The 18,100-nt window shown below is 45.3% G+C and overlaps 1 protein-coding gene and 1 pseudogene across 1 annotated transcript; both read left to right on the forward strand.

Moving 5' to 3' along the window:
• The first annotated feature begins 13,488 nt into the window (after nucleotides 1-13,488).
• Nucleotides 13,489-17,547, forward strand: IZUMO1R (IZUMO1 receptor, JUNO). Its single transcript, XM_010595475.3, has 4 exons — nucleotides 13,489-13,814; nucleotides 15,106-15,294; nucleotides 15,793-15,928; nucleotides 16,093-17,547. Exons 1-4 carry the CDS (start codon nucleotides 13,677-13,679, stop codon nucleotides 16,359-16,361), a joined length of 732 nt encoding a protein of 243 aa, XP_010593777.2. The 5' UTR covers nucleotides 13,489-13,676; the 3' UTR covers nucleotides 16,362-17,547.
• A 348-nt stretch (nucleotides 17,548-17,895) lies between these two features.
• LOC111752145 (U6 spliceosomal RNA) lies at nucleotides 17,896-18,036 on the forward strand (annotated as a pseudogene).
• The last annotated feature ends 64 nt before the right edge of the window (nucleotides 18,037-18,100 follow it).

Raw genomic sequence — 18,100 nt, forward strand, 5'->3', positions numbered from 1 at the left:
GTTGGATCTTGCCTGAAAGCAGAGAATACCAGAAAGACGTTTATCTGTGTCTTATTGACTGTGAAAAGGCATTAGATTGTGTGGATCATAACAAATTTTGGATAACATTGCAAAGAATGAGAATTCCAGAATGTTTTAATTGCGTTCATGAGGAATCTGAAGATAGATCAAGAGGCAGTCCTTTGAACAGAACAAGGGGATACCGTGTGGCTTACAGTCGGGGAGATGTGTGTCAGGGTTGTATCCTTTCACCATACTTATTCAAACTGTGTGCTGAGTGAATAATCCCAGAAGCTGGACTATATGAAGAAAGTGGCCTCAGTATTGGAAGAAGGCTTATTAACAACCTGTGATATGCAGATAACACAACCTTGCTTGCTGAAAGTGAAGAAGACTTGAAGCACTTACTGATGAAGATCAAACACCATAGCCTTCAGTATGGATTACATCTCAACATAAAGAAAACAAAAATCCTCACAAATGGACCAATAAGCAACATCATGATAAACAGAGAAAAGATTGCAGTTGTCAAAGATTTCATTTTACTTGAATTCATGATCAACGCCCATGGAAGCTGTTGTTGTTGTTAGGTGCTGTTGAGTTGGTTCCGACTCATAGTGCCTGTATGTACACTGGAGCAAAATGCTGCCTGATCCTGCACCATACTCAAAATCATTCCTATGCTTGAGCCCGTTCTTGCAGCCACTGTGTCAATCCATCTTGTTAAGGATCTTCCTCTTTTTCACTCACCCTCTAATTTACCAAGCATGATGTGCTTCTCCAGGGACTGGTCCCTCCTGATAACATGTCCAAAGTATGTGAGACGTAGTCTCGCCAGCCCTGCTTCTAAGGAGCATCCTGGGTGTACTTCTCCCAAGACAGATTTGTTTGTTCTTTTGGCAGTCCGTGGTACATTCAATATTCTTCGTCAACACCACAATTTAAAGGCATCAATTCTTCTTCATCATCATCCCGCTTTTGCCTGCATACGAGGCAATTGAAAACATCATGGCTTGGGTCCGGTGCACCTTAGTCCTCAAGGTGACATCTTTGCTTTTCAACACTTAAAGAGGTCTTTTGCAGCCAATTTGCCCAATGCAATGTGTCTTTTGATTTCTTGACTGCTCCTTCCATGGGTGTTGATTGTGGTCCAAGTAAAATGAAATCCTTGACAACTTCTATCTTTTCTCCGTTTATCATCATGTGGGATCAGTCCCTGGAGAAGAACATCATGCTTGGTAAAATAGAGGGTCATCAAAAAAGAGGAAGATCCTCAGCACGGTGGATTGCAACAATGGGCTCAAGCATAGCAACAATTGTTAGGATGGTGCAAGACCGGGCAGTGTTTCATTGTTTTACATAGGGTCGCTATGAGTCAGAACTGACTCGACAGACAGCACTTAACAGCGACATAGCCTACGCTTGTTGACAAATAAAACTGACCATCACAGTCAACCAGGAGCCTGTATGCTTCTCCTTAAATCATACTTAATCTCCAGATAAAGGTGATAATAAAGTCATATTTTCACTTAACATAATACGACTCTTCTGAGTACAACTGAAAATACACTGAACTGTTCCCTCAAAGAGGATGCAAAGTGTTTGGTTGATCTCCTGTAACTTAAATACTGTGATATAAAGTTAATTATTATTAATTCACCTATGTCGGATGATAAAGGGATAAGACCTTGAACAACTTATTTAACTTCTCTGAGGCCATCTGTAAACTGGGTTTATAAAACCTATTATGCAGTGTTGTTTCCTCATTAATTCATTCAGCAACCATTTGTACCAATAGATAAGTTTTTTGTTTTTTTTTTTTTATGCTAGATACTAGGTGTGTAATGTTGAATTACAAATAGTCTGCTCTGGACAAGCAGACAGGCAGTGAGATGAAGTCATCAAGAGTCCAGTACAAAACCTGGAACAGAGTAAAACTAAGAAATCTCAGTTGCCTTCCCTTTTCTCTTGGAATGGGGAAGACAAAATTGTTAGGATAACTATGGTCATATCCTGGATCTCTTCACTTCACACATAGCAGTCATTCATTCTTTAGTAAAAAAAAAAAAACCAAGAAACTTCTTGCAGATCCAATGATACCATCTTGCCAGGGATTTGGCTGAGAGAGACATTCCACTTACCTACAGATGGGATGCAGAATTGAGGACAGTATAGCAAGATGAGTCAATGTTTCCTCTTAAGCCTCAGTAGCCATGGAAACAAGATTTTTCAGAAGCTTTGATCAAAAAACAGAATCATCAGCTCAAGTCTGAGGAAACAATTAGCAAGTTAGAATCTAGTTTTATAAAGTGGAATCATTGAGTATTCGCAATCATTAAAATTCTCCAGACTGAAGTCTTAAATAACTATAAACCATTCAAGAACGTCACAAAATGTTATATATATATATCATATTGGTCGGTAACAGAGGTCTCTAAAGAATCACAAAATTCACTTTTCTAAAAATGACAACTGCTTAATCATTGCATTGCCAGAAGCCAATTTACATACAGTCTTTTAGAAAATTAATTTTTCCTTATCTATCTTTTCAGTTGTAGGCACAAGGGCATAAGGAGCTAAATATTTACCACCTTAAAACTATTTACTTTCCACCCTTTGCTTTCTATAAACCACAAAGTACATTGTGGACTTTCCAACCCTTCTGTGAGTTTTCTCAGACATTTTCAGCATAAGACAAAGACTAAAACAAATCTAGAAAGCTGCATGTTTATTTTCTCTTGCCTATGAAATATCAGCTGATCCACTTCTAGTCTTAAAACTTGAAATGGTGTAAGTGCCTAGGAGAAAAACAATTCATGACCACATGTGCCAAGCCTCATGGTTTGTAGAGTTGTGGGGAGTCAGGAAGTTGAGTAAGACAAGACCTTCGAGGCACAGGTCATCTAGTAATGGGTGAGAGGTGAATGAAGAACAGAAAAAACACTTTTTTTTTTTAAGGCAGAAACCCATGAGCTTGGACATCACATATCTATAACACTTATAACTGTAACTATACACAAAAACTGAGGTTTCTCAGAATTTTTCCTGGTGTGTTTCTTGGTAAAAATGAATCATACAGAGAAGCTTTCTTATTAAAAAAAAAAAATCACTTCTTTACTTAACAAATAACTACTGAATGCCTATACTGTTCCAGGCACCACCATTAACACCTGTGAAATGGGCAAACATAGTCTGTCCTGGTCCAGGAGCTTATAGCCTAGTGGAGGACACATATAAGTCATCAGCCAATTCCAGAATAGTGTGGCAAGTGTCATGATTGAGGTGACCCAAAGGCAATGAGGGCACCAGGAGGGACATCTAATCAGCCTCCTGGTGCCTCCTTGAGTTTGTGAGGTCTAAATTGAGACTTAAAAAATGGAAGGAGTCAGCAAAATGAAAGTATGGGGTGTGGTGGGGATTGAGGGAAGGGCATCCTATGTAAAAGGGACCAGCATGTGCAAAGCCTGGAGCAAGATTGAGCATGGAGAATTGGAAGTATTAAAGACAGCTCAGTTTAACTGGAGTTTGGGCCTCCTCCCTTTCCCTCAACAAGAATAGGGCAATGGTTACCATTCTAAGGCTCAGGCCAGCTGTGGCTCATATCCCTTGGATGGTGGGCTAGGAGATGTGGGTAGAAGACACACTGAGGCTAAGCGTTATCCTCTGGGCATCCATGGCTGGACTGGACCACTGGACCATATGTATTATAACAATGTAAAATTGTCCCTGTCTAAAAGAACATATATAGGAGTATTCTAAGACCCTCTGAAAGCAGCTATGGATAGGTTTGTGTCTGTTCAAACACACTTTCAATTTTAACCACACTAGGCTATCAGGATGGAACATTCAAGGATGGGTGCTGAAAATTGAACTATGAGGAAAACGTACTGTCCATGGATACAGAAAAACTGGGTTCTACTGCAGGTTCAGACTCCTGCAGGTTCTCACACCTGGCATGTCCCATTCATTCATTTAAACATTTAGAGGCTCTTCTATGCACCATAAACTGTGCTAGGGGCTGGTAACAGAATGAAAAGAGAAATTCCTCACACTTAAGGAATTTAGAATCTAAAGGGGGAGGTAAGCAAGTATATAGAAGATCACAATAATCTGTAATAAATTCAATGCTAAACAGAAGTACAAGAAGCCATGAGAGCCTGCAGGAGAGATCCTAACCCAAGGAAGGTCAAAGGCAGACTTTCCAGAGGTGATGCTGCTAAGTAGAGACCTAAAGGATGAATGGTGGATGAAGAAGCAGGAAAAGATCAGCCCTGCAGAGGGAGCTGCAGGTGCAAAGGTAGAGAGAAGTGGCGCATTTGGAGGAATGGTAACTAGTTCAGGGTGGCTAGTGTGTAGGGTGGGGATGGATAAGGGAGGGAGAAGGGCTTTTGCCGTAAATCACAGACAGCTTATGAAGAGCCTTACATGTCATGTTAAAGCATTGCATGAGGTAGGAGAGGGAGAGGAATCCAGGACAACTCCAGGCCTCCAGCCTGGATGACTGGAGGAATGAGGTCCCATTAACCAAAATAGAAAAGCTGAATGAAAGAGTTACTAAGAACAGTTGGGACATAATGAGTGTAAGGTACCTGTGGAAAATCCAAGGGAAATACCATTGGAGGCATATGGATATGCAATTCTAGAGGGTCAGGACTGGACAGAGAGATTTAGGAGCTACACACGTATAGGTGATCACCGAAGTCACAGGACGGGTAAGATTGCCCAGAGAGGATAAACAATAAGAACAGAAGAGGCCCAAGGACAGAGCTCAAGAAAACACTTAAGTGGCAGATGGAAGAAATGGAGCCTACCAAGGAGGCTAAGAAGGAGCAAATTGAGATGTAGGGAGAAAACCAGAACAGAGCAGAGCCCTGGAAATCAAGGGAGAAGTGAGTTTCAAGAAGGTAGAAGGGAGTACCTTGGTCAAAGGCAACTGAGAGGTCAAGTAGGATATGGATTGACCTTGCCCATTGGATTAAAGAATTGGGAGACTGATGGTGAATTTGGCAAGATTGGATTCCACAGGATGGTGGTGGGAAGCCGGGCTACAGTGGTTGACAAATGAATGGGAGGTAGTACGGAGGAGCCACAAGGAACATAAATGAGTCTTTGGCTAGGAAGAGAAACAGAGGGACAGGACTGAATCTAGGGTGAAATTTAGCACCAAGGGACAGTTCCGAGATGGGTGTTGAGAGAATTGAAAGAAAAAATGTTTTGAGAACAGCTACACATTGTAAAACTGCATACAAACCTTAGTTACTTATTATTAACACTATCTGGTAGACCCAGAGGCAGACTGGCTTGAATTTAACAAAGGAACATTAACAACAGGGAAAATTTGTGTTGAAGAGAGGAGTCTCCAACCTGACAAGAAAAATAAGCTGGAGAGTAAAAATTTTTGTTCTTTGTGGCATAGCTTTCTCCCCTGTGTCTAATTCTCAGTTAATCTCTTTCCCTTAGAATTTTGATGCTTTTCTATCAGTCCTTTCCTTACTTGGACTCTCTCCAACCCTGAGAGGCTTCCCACTCATCTCCATTGTTGTGATTAGGCCTAAAAAGTGGCCTTCCTCAAGTGGTGATGAAAGGTCCCAGGATTAACAGTCTGAAATCTCACAGAAATCATCAAAAAGTGAAGGTGTTCCAGTCTGAAAGTCTGAGGATGAGGGAGAAAAATTGCAGAGAAAAGAGAGTGGAGAAGAAAGGAAGAGAGAGAGGAAAGAAATAGAGAAGGGGAGGGGAGGGGAGGGGAGGGGAGGGGAGGGAGGGGAAATAGAAGAGGTCAGTTTAAACTACAACGGAGAAGGAGAGGGGAGAATAGGACAAGTGACTGGAAGAAAAAGGGGAAAAGGAAGGAAGGGGGAAAGGGAAAGGGAGAAGAGAAGGGCAAGTCAGGTTAAACTAGGGAAGTGTCTGTATTAAAACAATGTCTTTAAGAAATGCATTTTTTTTTCCAGGTATTCTTCCTCTTTTACTCAACAAACATAGATTGGATATCTACTCTGGGCCAACCACTGTCTTAACACTGTGAACATTACCGTGTCTATCCCCAAACTGCTTACAGTCGAGAGGTGGGGACAAGCCTGGAAGCAGGCATGCACAATGTCGGGTGGTAAGTGCACTGACAACGGTAAGCACAAGACACTAAGGGACATCTAGCCAGTCCCTGGAGTACCAGTGCAAGCTTCCCTGAGGAGAAACTAGCCCTTCAGAGAGCTGAGGGGTAAATAGGAGCTAGCTAGACGCAAAGGGTAAGCTATGAGAGAAAAGCCCTGGCAGAGGGAGCCATATGTAAGGTAGCAGGGCACTTGCAGACCAGCATGGTAAACAAGTGCCTAGAGTATAGATGAGAGAAAGGACAACAGATTAAGAAAAGTAAATAGGACGAAGACTGAAAAAGGCCTTGCGTTCAGTGCAGCACTATTCACACCAGCAAAAAGGTGGAAACAACCAGAATGTCCATCAATAGATGACTGGATAAACAAAATACAGTATATCCATACAATGGAATATTATGCAGCCGTAAAGGGAAATGAATCCACATGTGTGCTCCAACATGGATGAACCCTGAAAACATTGTAAGTTAGTCGCAAAAGGACAAATACTGTATGATCTCATTTATATGAAACGAGTATATAGAAACTAAAGATTACTAACAGTTACTGGGGTGGGAGGGTGGGGGGGAAAGAAGAATATTTTGTTTGGGGGGCATTGAGTTTACGTTAATGATGGTGGAATATTTTGGAAAAGGAAAGCGATAATGGTGGCACAACATGAAAAACGTAATCAATGCCATTGACTTTAAATATGGAAGTTGTGCTAGCAAAAGTTTTGTTGTACGCATTTTCACCACAAAAAGAAAAAAAAAAAGGTCCTGTGTGCCATGTTAAGGATTTGGGACCTTATCTTAAGGTCCAGAAGTGTTTTAAACACAGGAATATGGTAACCATCTTTACATTTTAAAAAGACCATTCTGAAAAAAAAAAAAAACTAAACGAATATAGAATTCTCATTAATGATATGGATGTTTGAATTATTTAGAGGGAAATATGCTTGGGTCTGTAATTTACTTGGAAATGCATTTTTAAAAAGATGGATTGGTGGGTAGATAAAAAATACCTGTTGGCGTTGAGTTGATTCCGACTCACAGTGGCTCTATAGGACAGAGTAGAACTGCCCCACAGGGTTTCCAAGAAGAGCCTGGGGGATTTGAACTGCAGACCTTTTGGTTAGCAGTCGTAGCTCTTAATCACACGCCACCAGGGTTTCCAGATGGATAAAGGGATGGATAAATGGCTAGATATGTGACAAAGAAAATATAGTAAAATGGTAATAATGGTAGAATCTAGGTAGTAGGCATATGGATGTTCATTGTAAAATTCTTTCAACTCTCTGTATTTTGAGAATTTTCATAACAAAATGCTGGGGGTGGGGAACAGATCATTCTGGCTGCTGCTTGAATAAAGATTTGGAAGGGGGAAGTTATGGGGTTGTTGCAGGAATTAAGGCAAGAGATAATCATGACCCAGATCGTAGGGATAGAAAAAGGGGTAACAGAATTTGAATTGAAGAGATATTTAGAAAGTTAAGTCATTCAAACATTTACAGGCTCTTCTATGTAAACTGTGCTAGGGGCTAGTAACACAAAGATAAACAAGTTCCTCACCCTCAAGGAACTCAGAGTCTAAAGGGTGGGGGGGGGGGCAAGCAAATATACAGAAGATTACAATATTCTGTAATAAGTAATGTTAAACAGAAGTACAGGAAGCCATGGGAGCTTTGGTGATTGAATGGATGTACAGGGAAGGAAGAGGGAAGGATAAGATACTTAGGGATACCTGCCCTAGATGCAAACCGATGAAGAGTTTAGGCAAGGATGGTCAATAGATTTCTTGGTGAGAAGGACTCGTAAGAGCCACTAAGAACCAGCTTTACCAGTGTCTCCTCCAGCTGGCCTCTGATGTCAGTCTTGACACAAGTTCTGTGCTCTTTGAGCCTGTTCTTGAACTCAGTGAGCTTCAGCGCTTTGGGTGACCTCATGTATGATTGAAGCCTGGGGATGGGAGTCAGTCACTACTACGCCGCATCTCCTGTAGCGCCAAATCAGAGCTCAGTCTGGACATGAGACACCAGCCCCCCAGCCAAAGTGGCAACACACTAGCCTGCTCCATTCCCTGCTCCTGCACTCCTCGCTGTCCTCTCAGAACGCTCTGAATGTTGTTGGACTGCTTCTCTTGGCAATTTAAGTGTTCTGTTTTTGTTCTGTAAGAATAAAATTGTTTTGGATCAGCTGCTTCAAATGGTTTCATCTACAGCCAGCTTTGGTTTATCAGCTTCCAGGCAGAAAATAGACTTCTTTGGAAGATTCAGTAACAATAAGGCAAAAAAACAAGGTCTCTTCAAGGGCTGTAAACTGCCTCTCTGGGGAGCAGATGCTGGCTGACCACCTGCTCTCTGAAAGGCAACTTGGTAATTCCTTCCTCTCTTCCTCTCTCCCTCCTTCCTTTCATCGGCACCTGTGCTTGCTACAATTTTAGCTCATTTCCGACAGCCTTGTTCTGGAGACCATTAGCAAGTCCCTCCTCATCCTTCTTCTCTCCATATGAAGCCACCTTCAACCTTGTACCAGAGGACCAGTGCTCCATCTCAGTAATGACTTTTGTGATTCATTTCTGGATTTCTGTCCCTGCCACATCCACAGCCACCTTAAACTTAACATTAAAACTAAAATCTCAAGCCTCTTCATTCCTTAGAGCTTCTTGAATATTTGTGGGGGTTTGAACAGAACATGAGAACCTGTTTCTACCCCTGCCAAGTAGACACCCAGGTGAAGAGACCCATGCTACAGAAACTCCATTACCACTGGTGCCTGACCCTGAAGAGGGAACCTCAAGCTCTACTTTAGACAGGGATATGGGAGGCTGGGTTTGTAGCCATCACTTTGTGAATAATGCCAACACTCACTGTTGTATAACTACCACAAGTGGATGGCTTTAACAAAGAGAAATTTATTCTCTCACAGTCTAGGGGGCTATAAGTCTGAATTCAGGGCACTAGCTCCAGGGGAAGTCTTTCTCTCTCTGTCGGCTCTGGGGGAAGGTCCTTGTCATCAATCTTACCCCTGGTCTAGGAGCTTTCCAGTGGAGGGACTCTGGGTCCAATGGACCCACTGCCCTCCTGGTTCTTCATTCCTGGTAGTAGGAGGGCCCACTCCTCTTTGTTCACGTCTCTCTTTTATATCTCAAGAGAGATTGACTCAAGATACAACTTAATCCTATAGGTTAAGTCCTGCCTCATTAATATAACTGCCTCTAATCCTGCCTCATTGACATCATAGAGGTTAGCATTTACAACACATAGGATAATCACATCAGATCACAAAATGGTGGACAAATACACAGTACTGGGAATCATGGCGTAGCCAAGTTGACACACATTTTTGGGGACACAATCCAATCCATAACACCCAGCCCCAACACACACACACACACACACACACAATCTAATTATGGGATTTAACTTAAAAAAAAAAAAAAAAAAAGATTTCGTTTGAGACCCAGACAGCCCCTACTCTTTCAGTACTGGAGATCTCTCCATCACCTGGTCCATAAGAGCATCAGATACGGAATCAGGTATACTTGGGTTCTTGAGGCACCAGTGGTTCAATGGTAGAATTCTTGCCTTCCACGTGGAACACCCTGGTTCAATTCCCAGCCAATGTACCCATCTGCCTGTGAAGACTTGCATGTTGCTATGATGCCGAACAGGTTTCAGCAGAGATTCCAGACTAAGACAAATGAGGAAGAAAGGTCTGATGATCTATTTCCAAAAATTAGCCAATAAAAATCTTATGGATCAAATGGTCCTCCCGGCAAGCAATCATGGTGTAATGGATTGAATTTTGTCCCCCCAAAATATATGTCAGCTGGTTAGGCCATGTGTGGTTTTCCTCCATTTTGTGATTTTCCTATGTGTTATAAATCATAATCTCTACCTGTGGCTAAAAGGATTAGGGTGGGATTGTAACACCACCCTTACTCAGGTTACCTCCCTGATCCAATGTAAAGGGGTTTCCCTGGGGTGTGGCCTGCACCACCTTTTATCGCTCAAGAGAGATAAAAGGAAAGGGAAGCAAGGAGAGATTTGGGGACCTCATACCACCAAGAAAGCAGCACCAGGAGTAGAGCGCGTCCTTTGGACCTGGGGTCCCTGCACGTGAGAGGCTCCTTGACCAGGGGAAGATTGAGGTCAAGAACCGTCCTCCAGAGCCAACAGAGAAGCCTTCCCCTGGAGCTGACACTCTGAATTTGGACTTTTAGGCTAATTTACTGTAAGAAAATAAATTACTCTTTGCTAAAGCCATCCACTTGTGGTATTTCTGTTAGAGCAGCACTGGATAACTAAGACACATGGGTATGGTACAGGACCTGGCAGCATTTCATTCTATTGTACATGGGGTTCCATGAGTTGGGGGCCAACTCAATGGCAGCTAACAATAACTGCACTCAGATTCTAGCTTTGCGACTTGCTAGCTGAGCCTCAGTTTCCTCATAGTTAAATGGGGAGGTTGATCACTGTGCAGTCATTGTGAGGAATAAGCGAGACTGTGTATACACAGCATCACCCCTGTGTCTGGCCCTTGGAAGTACTCAGTACATAGTGGCTGTGATTAGCAAGGAGTGGGAAATGTCATTTTCCAACATGATGATTATTATATGCTTTGCAGGTCAGCTAAGCAGTTGAATAACACAATATATTTGTTTCATTTTCTTCTGTTAAAAAATGCTTTTCATGCTCTGTTCTCATTTCCTACATGTTATTAGCAAAACTCCAGTGGCTTCGGCTATTCCTATTTTGGAGGGGAAGCTTGTTACAAGAAACAGGCAAAGCAAGGGGCTCCTTTTCCAGTGTTTTCATGTCTTCGGGACTTTCCTAAGAGTCCTCTCCAAGTTTCACAGACTCTCTTTAGTGGACAAGGATATTTTCATGATTATTACTGCTGAGAGTGCTTGTAGAATATTTCACGGGACAGCGTTCCTGCTCTTGAGGCATTATGCTAAGGAGGCTGTTCTGTGGGTTGCAGAGGGTCTTTTTTTGTTTGTTTGTTTTGGCTTTGGTCATGCATTTAAATTCTTGGATCTTCAAGGCCACATACTTCATCTTCTGTGCTGCTGTGTACTGGTGGGTCTGCTCTCCAGCAGGAAGCTTTGCTCCTGTGAGCCGAGGAGGGTGCTGTTACTCAAACCACTGTATGGCCCACCCCAAGTAACTGAGCTGATGAAGAGGCAAGGACAGCTGCAGGGCTGGGCAGAGAGAGGCTCCAGAAAATAAAAGAATACGAATTTAAACTGGTAAGACTTACTGAGTGCTTGCTCTGTGCCAGACACCACACTAAGTCTTTTTCATGCACCAGGAGCCCTGCTCAGGTTAAGTGCTCAGCTGCTAACCAAAAGGTCGGCAGTTCGAATCCACCTACTGGCTCCATGGGAGAAAGACCTAGTGATCTGCTGTCATAAAGATTATAGTCAAGAAAACCCTATGGGGCAGTTCTACTCTGTCACATGGGGACACTATGTGTTGAAATCGACTCTATGGCACCTAACAACCCACCCACTGCCGTCAAGTTGATTCTGACTCATAGTGACCTTATAGGACAAAGTAGAACTGCCCCATAGGGTTTCCATGGCTGTAAATCTTTATGGAAGCAGACTGCCACATCTTTCTTCAGAACCTAACAACAACAACTCTAACTCCTTCTTCCCAACAACCCCATTGTACTAACCATTTTTACAGATGGTCGAACTGATGTTTAGAGAGTTTAAGTAATTTTCCCAAAGTCATCCAGCTAGTGAGTACCAAAGCTGAAAGCTGAGCTTAGTAACTGATGGAAGAATCCAGAATCTTAACCATTACGGAGTCTCTATTTCTCTGAGGAAGCAAACTCGTTGAGAATCCACCCTGTCCCATCTACAAGAGGCCACACTTTTGGGTAAGACAGGTCCTGTTTAATGGAGCCGCCTAGAGTTCTGCTCTGCACCTGGGCCTAGTAGAAACAGGGTTGGGTAATAAAAACAGGTTTGGGTAATAAATGGGCAGGACAGGGTAATTCTCCTAAGTCTCCAAGTCTCTGGCGTGGGAGGGAGCACCTGAAGCATTCACTGCTCTGAAAGTGAGTATGGAGGGAGCACGGAAAGCACCTTCCCTCTTTGGTCCAAGACTAATGTACTTGATTCTTTAAAAATACTCCATAGCTGTTTATGCCCTTGTAACTTGTGCTGTGGACAGAGAGTGACCATAGATTTAGACTTGAGAATGGGCTCTGAAGGTGGAGCCCGGGGGTCTAGAAAAACCTAAGCTAGGCCTAGGATTTTCAGTTTCACTATGCTGGGTCCACTGCAGGCTCCCTCAAGGACTGGAGAACTGGGACAGCCATGGGTCCCCAAGGTCAGTGAAGGCTGAAGGAGCCTGTTCCCTAGTTGCCTTTTAAAAGATAGTGTCCTCCTGGGGCCTGGGTTTTTGAGGCATGGTTCCTCGATTCTGCCCTCTTCTGGGGGGAGGGGGAAGGGGAAAGGGGGGAAGGAGGTCTCTGTTTGTATTCCCTGTCATTACCATCACCATCCAGAACAAGGTTGGAAACACAGAGCTCAAATAAACACCAAGTGAAAGGCTGTCCTCCCCATTCCTGTGATGGGATTGGGCTTTGGAAGTGGAAGGCTCCTCTCTCTGACTCAGGCCTGGCCATACTCCCTGGCTCTGAGATGCCAGCAAGGTGGCTGGGAACGTGGGGATCCAGCCTCATGCTTAGAAGGATTTGAGATGGGATGAAGCTGGTGGAAGAGGAACGATTTCTATAGTGGAAAGGACTGGCTAGAAGGCCTAGGAACTGGGAAAGGACAAGCTTCTCCAAGGAGCTGTAGGTCTTGCTTGGACTGCTTAGAGGGGCTGGAATTAAGGTTAGCACTTGGTGGGGCAGGACTGGGTTTGTCATGCTACCAAGTCACAGCCTTTGGACCCTGGAGAATCTGATTACAAGGCATTTGTTTGGTTACTTGGCCACCATTTTGAGGTTCATTGCGGGCCAGGACCAAAGCTCTGAATCCTCAGCCCATATATCACTAAGTGGAGTCCCCAGGTGGTGCAAATGGTTAACATGCTCGGCTGCTAACTGAAAGGTTGGAGGTTCAAGTCCAGCCAGAGGTGCCTTGGAAAGGCCTGGTGATCTACTTTTGGAGTAATCAGCCATTGAAAAGGCTATGGAGTGCAGTTCTCCTCTGACACACATGGGATCACCATGAGGCAGGATCGAGTCCATGGCAACTGGTTTATATCACTGAGTTAAAAAGGCTGCCTCCCAGAGAAAAAAGGGCTGGGAAAAATTTTCCCAGTGAAGGCTGTGAACCTTTCTACCCCTGACTGTCACCTTAGGGCTCATGTTTTCCCCTCTCTGGACTTCAGTTTATGCATCTATACAATGGTTGAGGGTGAAGTGTCTAAGGTTTATTCTATCCCAGCCTGACCTTCTGTGATGTGCCTCACGTCTGGGGGTAACTGGTGTCACCATCACTTGAGGAAACCTTGACCCTATGCTCCCTCCTCAGTGCCTGGTATGGTGGAGGGAGGGGGACAGGGGTGTCCTCCCCATTTTGTGAGCAGAGCAGGTCTCCCGTCTGCAGCAGGCCATGGCATGGTGGTGGCGGCTCCTGCTAGGGATGTGGACGGTCACAACTACGTGGTCTCAGGACAAGCTGCTCAATGTCTGCATGAACACCAAACACCACAAGACAGAGCCCAGCCCAGAAGACAAGCTCTACGAGGAGGTACGAGGTCAGACCTGGCCTAAGGGTGAGAGGGGGACACAAAGGCCACGATGATCTCTGAACCCCCATCAATCCAGGCTTGTCTGGTTCCTTAAGTTGGGATTTGGGCAAAGGCAACTAGAGAGAGACTATGATCAGAGACTGATTACCCAATAAGCAAGGTATGCACGGGCTTACTTGTACTTACTTACTAATCTGTTGTAAGTTCTTTACCACATAAAAGATGTGAAACCCATGTGAAATTGTTCACTACAGATTAGTAAGTAAACGCAATTAAGCCATGGATACCTTGCTTACTGGTTAATCTGCCTTGAATGACCCTTGCTGACCATTAAGTCCAGTGATTTAAAGTTCCATCTCTGATGAGAGTGGAGGGACGAGTGTGCTGTCTCATTAGGGGGAGAGCAAGAGTATAGCAAGGTGTTTATAAATTTTTGAATGAGAGTCCGACTTGATTTGCAAACTTTCACTTAAAGCACAAAAAAAATTAAAGTTCCATCTCTGAGCTGTTCCAGCCACACAGGGAGCTGGCTCCAATGGTGATGCCAGAAGCTCATTGTTGGTTCAGCATAGATGAAAACAAACCTTGTCCTCCCTCCTACCAGCAGGCCCTGGGAAAACGTATTTCTGAAGTGACCCCTCCCTCAAGCTCCTGAAGGCAATTAACAGAGATCAAGAAGGAGTTGTAGGGTGAGCAAGATTTTAGTCTGAGTCTTTCTCAGGTGCAGGTACCCTCCCACCAATGCAATCCCAGATTCCCTGGGTCTCGCTGGGCTGCCTCTCTCTACCTGCTTCCCTCCAAAGGCCTCCACCACCTCTCAAGAGCTGAAACCCTGGAAGTCTTGCTTCTAGGTGACAGCAGCAGCCTGTGGCAGAGAGGTCAGCGTGCAGGGCGCCTTCTGCCCTTTGGTGTGAACACTGTCAAATCATCAGGGCTCCTCCAACAATCAAAGGAGCCCTGGTGGCACAACAGTTAAGTGCTCAGCTGCTAACTGAAAGGTTGGTAATTCGAACCCAACCAGCTGCTCAGTGGGAGGAAGATGTAGCAATCTATTCCCATAAAGATTACAGCCTAGGAAACCCCGTGGGGTAGGTCTACTCTGTCATATAGGGTCACTATGAGTCAGAATTGACTCCACGGCACCTAACAACAGCAATAACTTGACAATCAGGATAGGGGGCTGCTGGCTTAAAGGGATCCCACCAGCCCTGGTCCTCTCCTAAGAGACATTTTTATTCTGCCCCCTTGTGCCCTAGACACTCAGCCCTTTGCTTCTTCCCCCACCTTCAGTGCACCCCCTGGAAGGACAATGCCTGCTGCACAGCCAACACGAGCTGGGAGGCCCACCTGGACATGTCCCTGCTCTACAACTTCAGCTTGACTCATTGTGGGCTGCTGACCCCCAGCTGTCAGAAGCACTTCATCCAGGCCTTCTGCTTCTACGAGTGCTCCCCAAACCTGGGGCCTTGGATTCAACAGGTGGGAAGGCAAGATGGCGGACAGGAAGAAGATGAGTGCAATGCCTGTTACTAAGAGGCTGAGTACCCCGCCCATCTTATGCTGGTGTCTCCAGAAAGCTAGTAGGAGCAGGAGGTGCGGTCCCCCTATGGACAGAGCAGAGTTAGAGGCCCCCAGGTGGAAAAAGGGTGAAGAGGAAGCTACTTCAGCCCTGGAGAGGCCAGTGGGAGAGACTAGGCCAATGGGAACAATAGGATGAAGGACTGTCACCTGTGGTGGCTTGGTGGAGTTGAATGGACCTGAGTGCAAATTCCATCTCTTATATTTATTAGCTGCGTGATCTGGCACAAACTAACCTCTAGCCTTCATTGTTCTCATTTGTAAAATAACAGTACTTTATAGACTGTGTTGGTAAGAGGTAATGTACAGATGGTACATGGCACAAGTACCACTGTAGCTACTAATAGCCTTCAAACTGCTGCTATTAATGTTCTTGCCTGTTTCTGTGCCTGGACCCAGGTGGACCCGCGTGGGCAGGAAAAGGGCATCGTGGGCGTGCCGCTGTGCTGGGAGGACTGTGAGCAGTGGTGGGATGACTGCCGCTCGTCGTACACATGCAAATCCAACTGGCAGGGCGGCTGGGACTGGAGACGGGGTGAGTGTGCCCAACAGGGCCAGGGGAATGAAGCGGCCCCTGGGAGGTCTCCTACCTGGGGGCAGGTGTAAACCCCCCTTTCCTCCCACGGGCAAATGCTGGGGGTGTGGGAGTAGTGGTGGTGGTGGTAGGAGGGAAATTGTGCAGGCCTCTATCTTCCGCAGGGAAGGTCCGCTGCCCTGCAGGGGCTCACTGCCTCCCTTTCCCCGATTACTTCCCCACCCCGGCTGACCTGTGTGACAAGATTTGGAGCAACTCCTACAAGGCAAGCCCTGAGCGCCGCAGCAGTGGACGGTGTATGCAGAAGTGGTTTGAGCCGGCTCAGGGCAACCCCAATGTGGCTGTGGCCCGCCTCTTCGCCAACCCTGCCCGGTCCTGGGAACTCTCCTGCCCCCTCCTGGTCTTGTCTCTGTTCTTGTCATTCCATTCCTGAGATCCCCGTTTCCCACGCACACGCACACGCATGCGCTTCCACCAGCTGTGGGCCAGGCCCTGGCCGCCCCTTCCGCAAGCCACTCCTTAGAAGGGGCAGCACAGGCTGGGGATGGAGAGAGGACATCGGGGCTGCAGGAGCTGGTGCCTGAACCTTACATGTTCCATCTTAGGCCCCACTCCTGCTCTCTTCTGCCTTACTGTGCTGGAGAGGCAGCTAGGGGCTGGATTTCCAAGGGGCTCTGCTTTCTCCTGATTTTAAGAATGGTGGCGGGTGCAGACGTGGGACTCAGGGACCTTCTCGTCCAGTGCATGCCTGTCCTTTTCTGTGGCAGAGCTGATGGGGCAGCCCTGGCCACCTGTCCTATGATGGTGCCTCCAATAAAACGGCAGTTGACCTTTTCTCTCTGTGTGGCCCCCTCTGTCCTAGCTCTGTGTGCAGGGAGCCAAGCTGTACAACAATGGGGCCAGTTGGTTATTACTTACCTAACAATTATTAACTTCAGGGCCCTCTCCTTACATCCACACAACATCTCTGACAAGAATATGTTCAACACTGTTTTTTTCAATAGTGATGCACCATACGAAAGACCCAAGGCCAGAATAAGGGATGGGGGCCACTCAGACCATCATCTCTACTTTGGGTACAAAGATTGAAGCAGCTGCCTGAAATGCTTTCTGGCTTTTCCTCTTTTAATCCTCCCTCCCCTGGTCTGGAATTTTGTAAACCTGAGTTCTAATCTGGCTTTACCGCTTTCAATATGACTTTTGTCAAATCCTTTGACCTTCATTAATGATTGTCTTGGTTTTGTTTTCCCCTTAGAGGAATGGGATAGTTGGGTCAGATGATTTAACTTACAAAAAAAAAAGTCACTGTCACTGTTTGCTTGGAGATAGAAAGTGCTTCTCAGGCAGTGCCACGTCCTCAAGGGTGAGACGCAGAGCTAGAGAGGTGGCGTTGACACTGCCTTCACTTCACGTCTGTAATGCACTGGGCAGCTGATGGCCCTCTTGAACCTTCCAGTGCCTGAAGCGCCACAGCTTCCCACACAACAGGGCCTTGCCCACATTCTTCTGCTTGGACTGAGAGAGCCCCTACTATGGCTGTCCTTGAGATGGCTGACTTTTCTAGCAATTATTCATTCTCTATAGACTCCAGCAAGCCCAGCTTCTCGGTTACCCTTGGCCTCCATTCCTTCCATACGTCCTTGAACATGCTCATTCACTGAACACACCCTGCTCCAGGTGGGGTACTGAAGTTATAAAAGCAAACAAGGTCCTGCCAAGGGAGCTGTTCACAGTCTGGAGTAGGATACAGAGAGAAGCAGTGGGGATGAAGCACTTCGCTGGAAGTCTGTAAGAACAGGGCCTGGGGCCAGGTGGGTGTCTGGAGAAGGCATGGCAGAGGGCCTGAGGCTTGACTCTAGCCTGAATGGAAAGAGGACAGTTCATTAGGCTGTGTGTGAGAACAGGAATGAAATTCTAGGCAAAAAGCAGCAAAATCCCCAAGACATGAAATACTTGCATTAGGACCTTTAATCGCTCTTAAATTGATCAAATAAATTGCAGTTTCAAAAATACATATAGGATGCTTGCTTCAGCAGCACATTACTAAAAGATTAGCATGGCCCCTGTGCAAGAATGACATGTAAATTTGTGAAGTGTTCCATATTTTTTAATGCAAGAATGAAGGGCAACTATGGTAACTACTATAGCTTAGACAGTCCTGCATCACTAATA

Source organism: Loxodonta africana, chromosome 7, assembly GCF_030014295.1.
Source record: "Loxodonta africana isolate mLoxAfr1 chromosome 7, mLoxAfr1.hap2, whole genome shotgun sequence".
Classification (NCBI taxonomy): domain Eukaryota; kingdom Metazoa; phylum Chordata; class Mammalia; order Proboscidea; family Elephantidae; genus Loxodonta; species Loxodonta africana.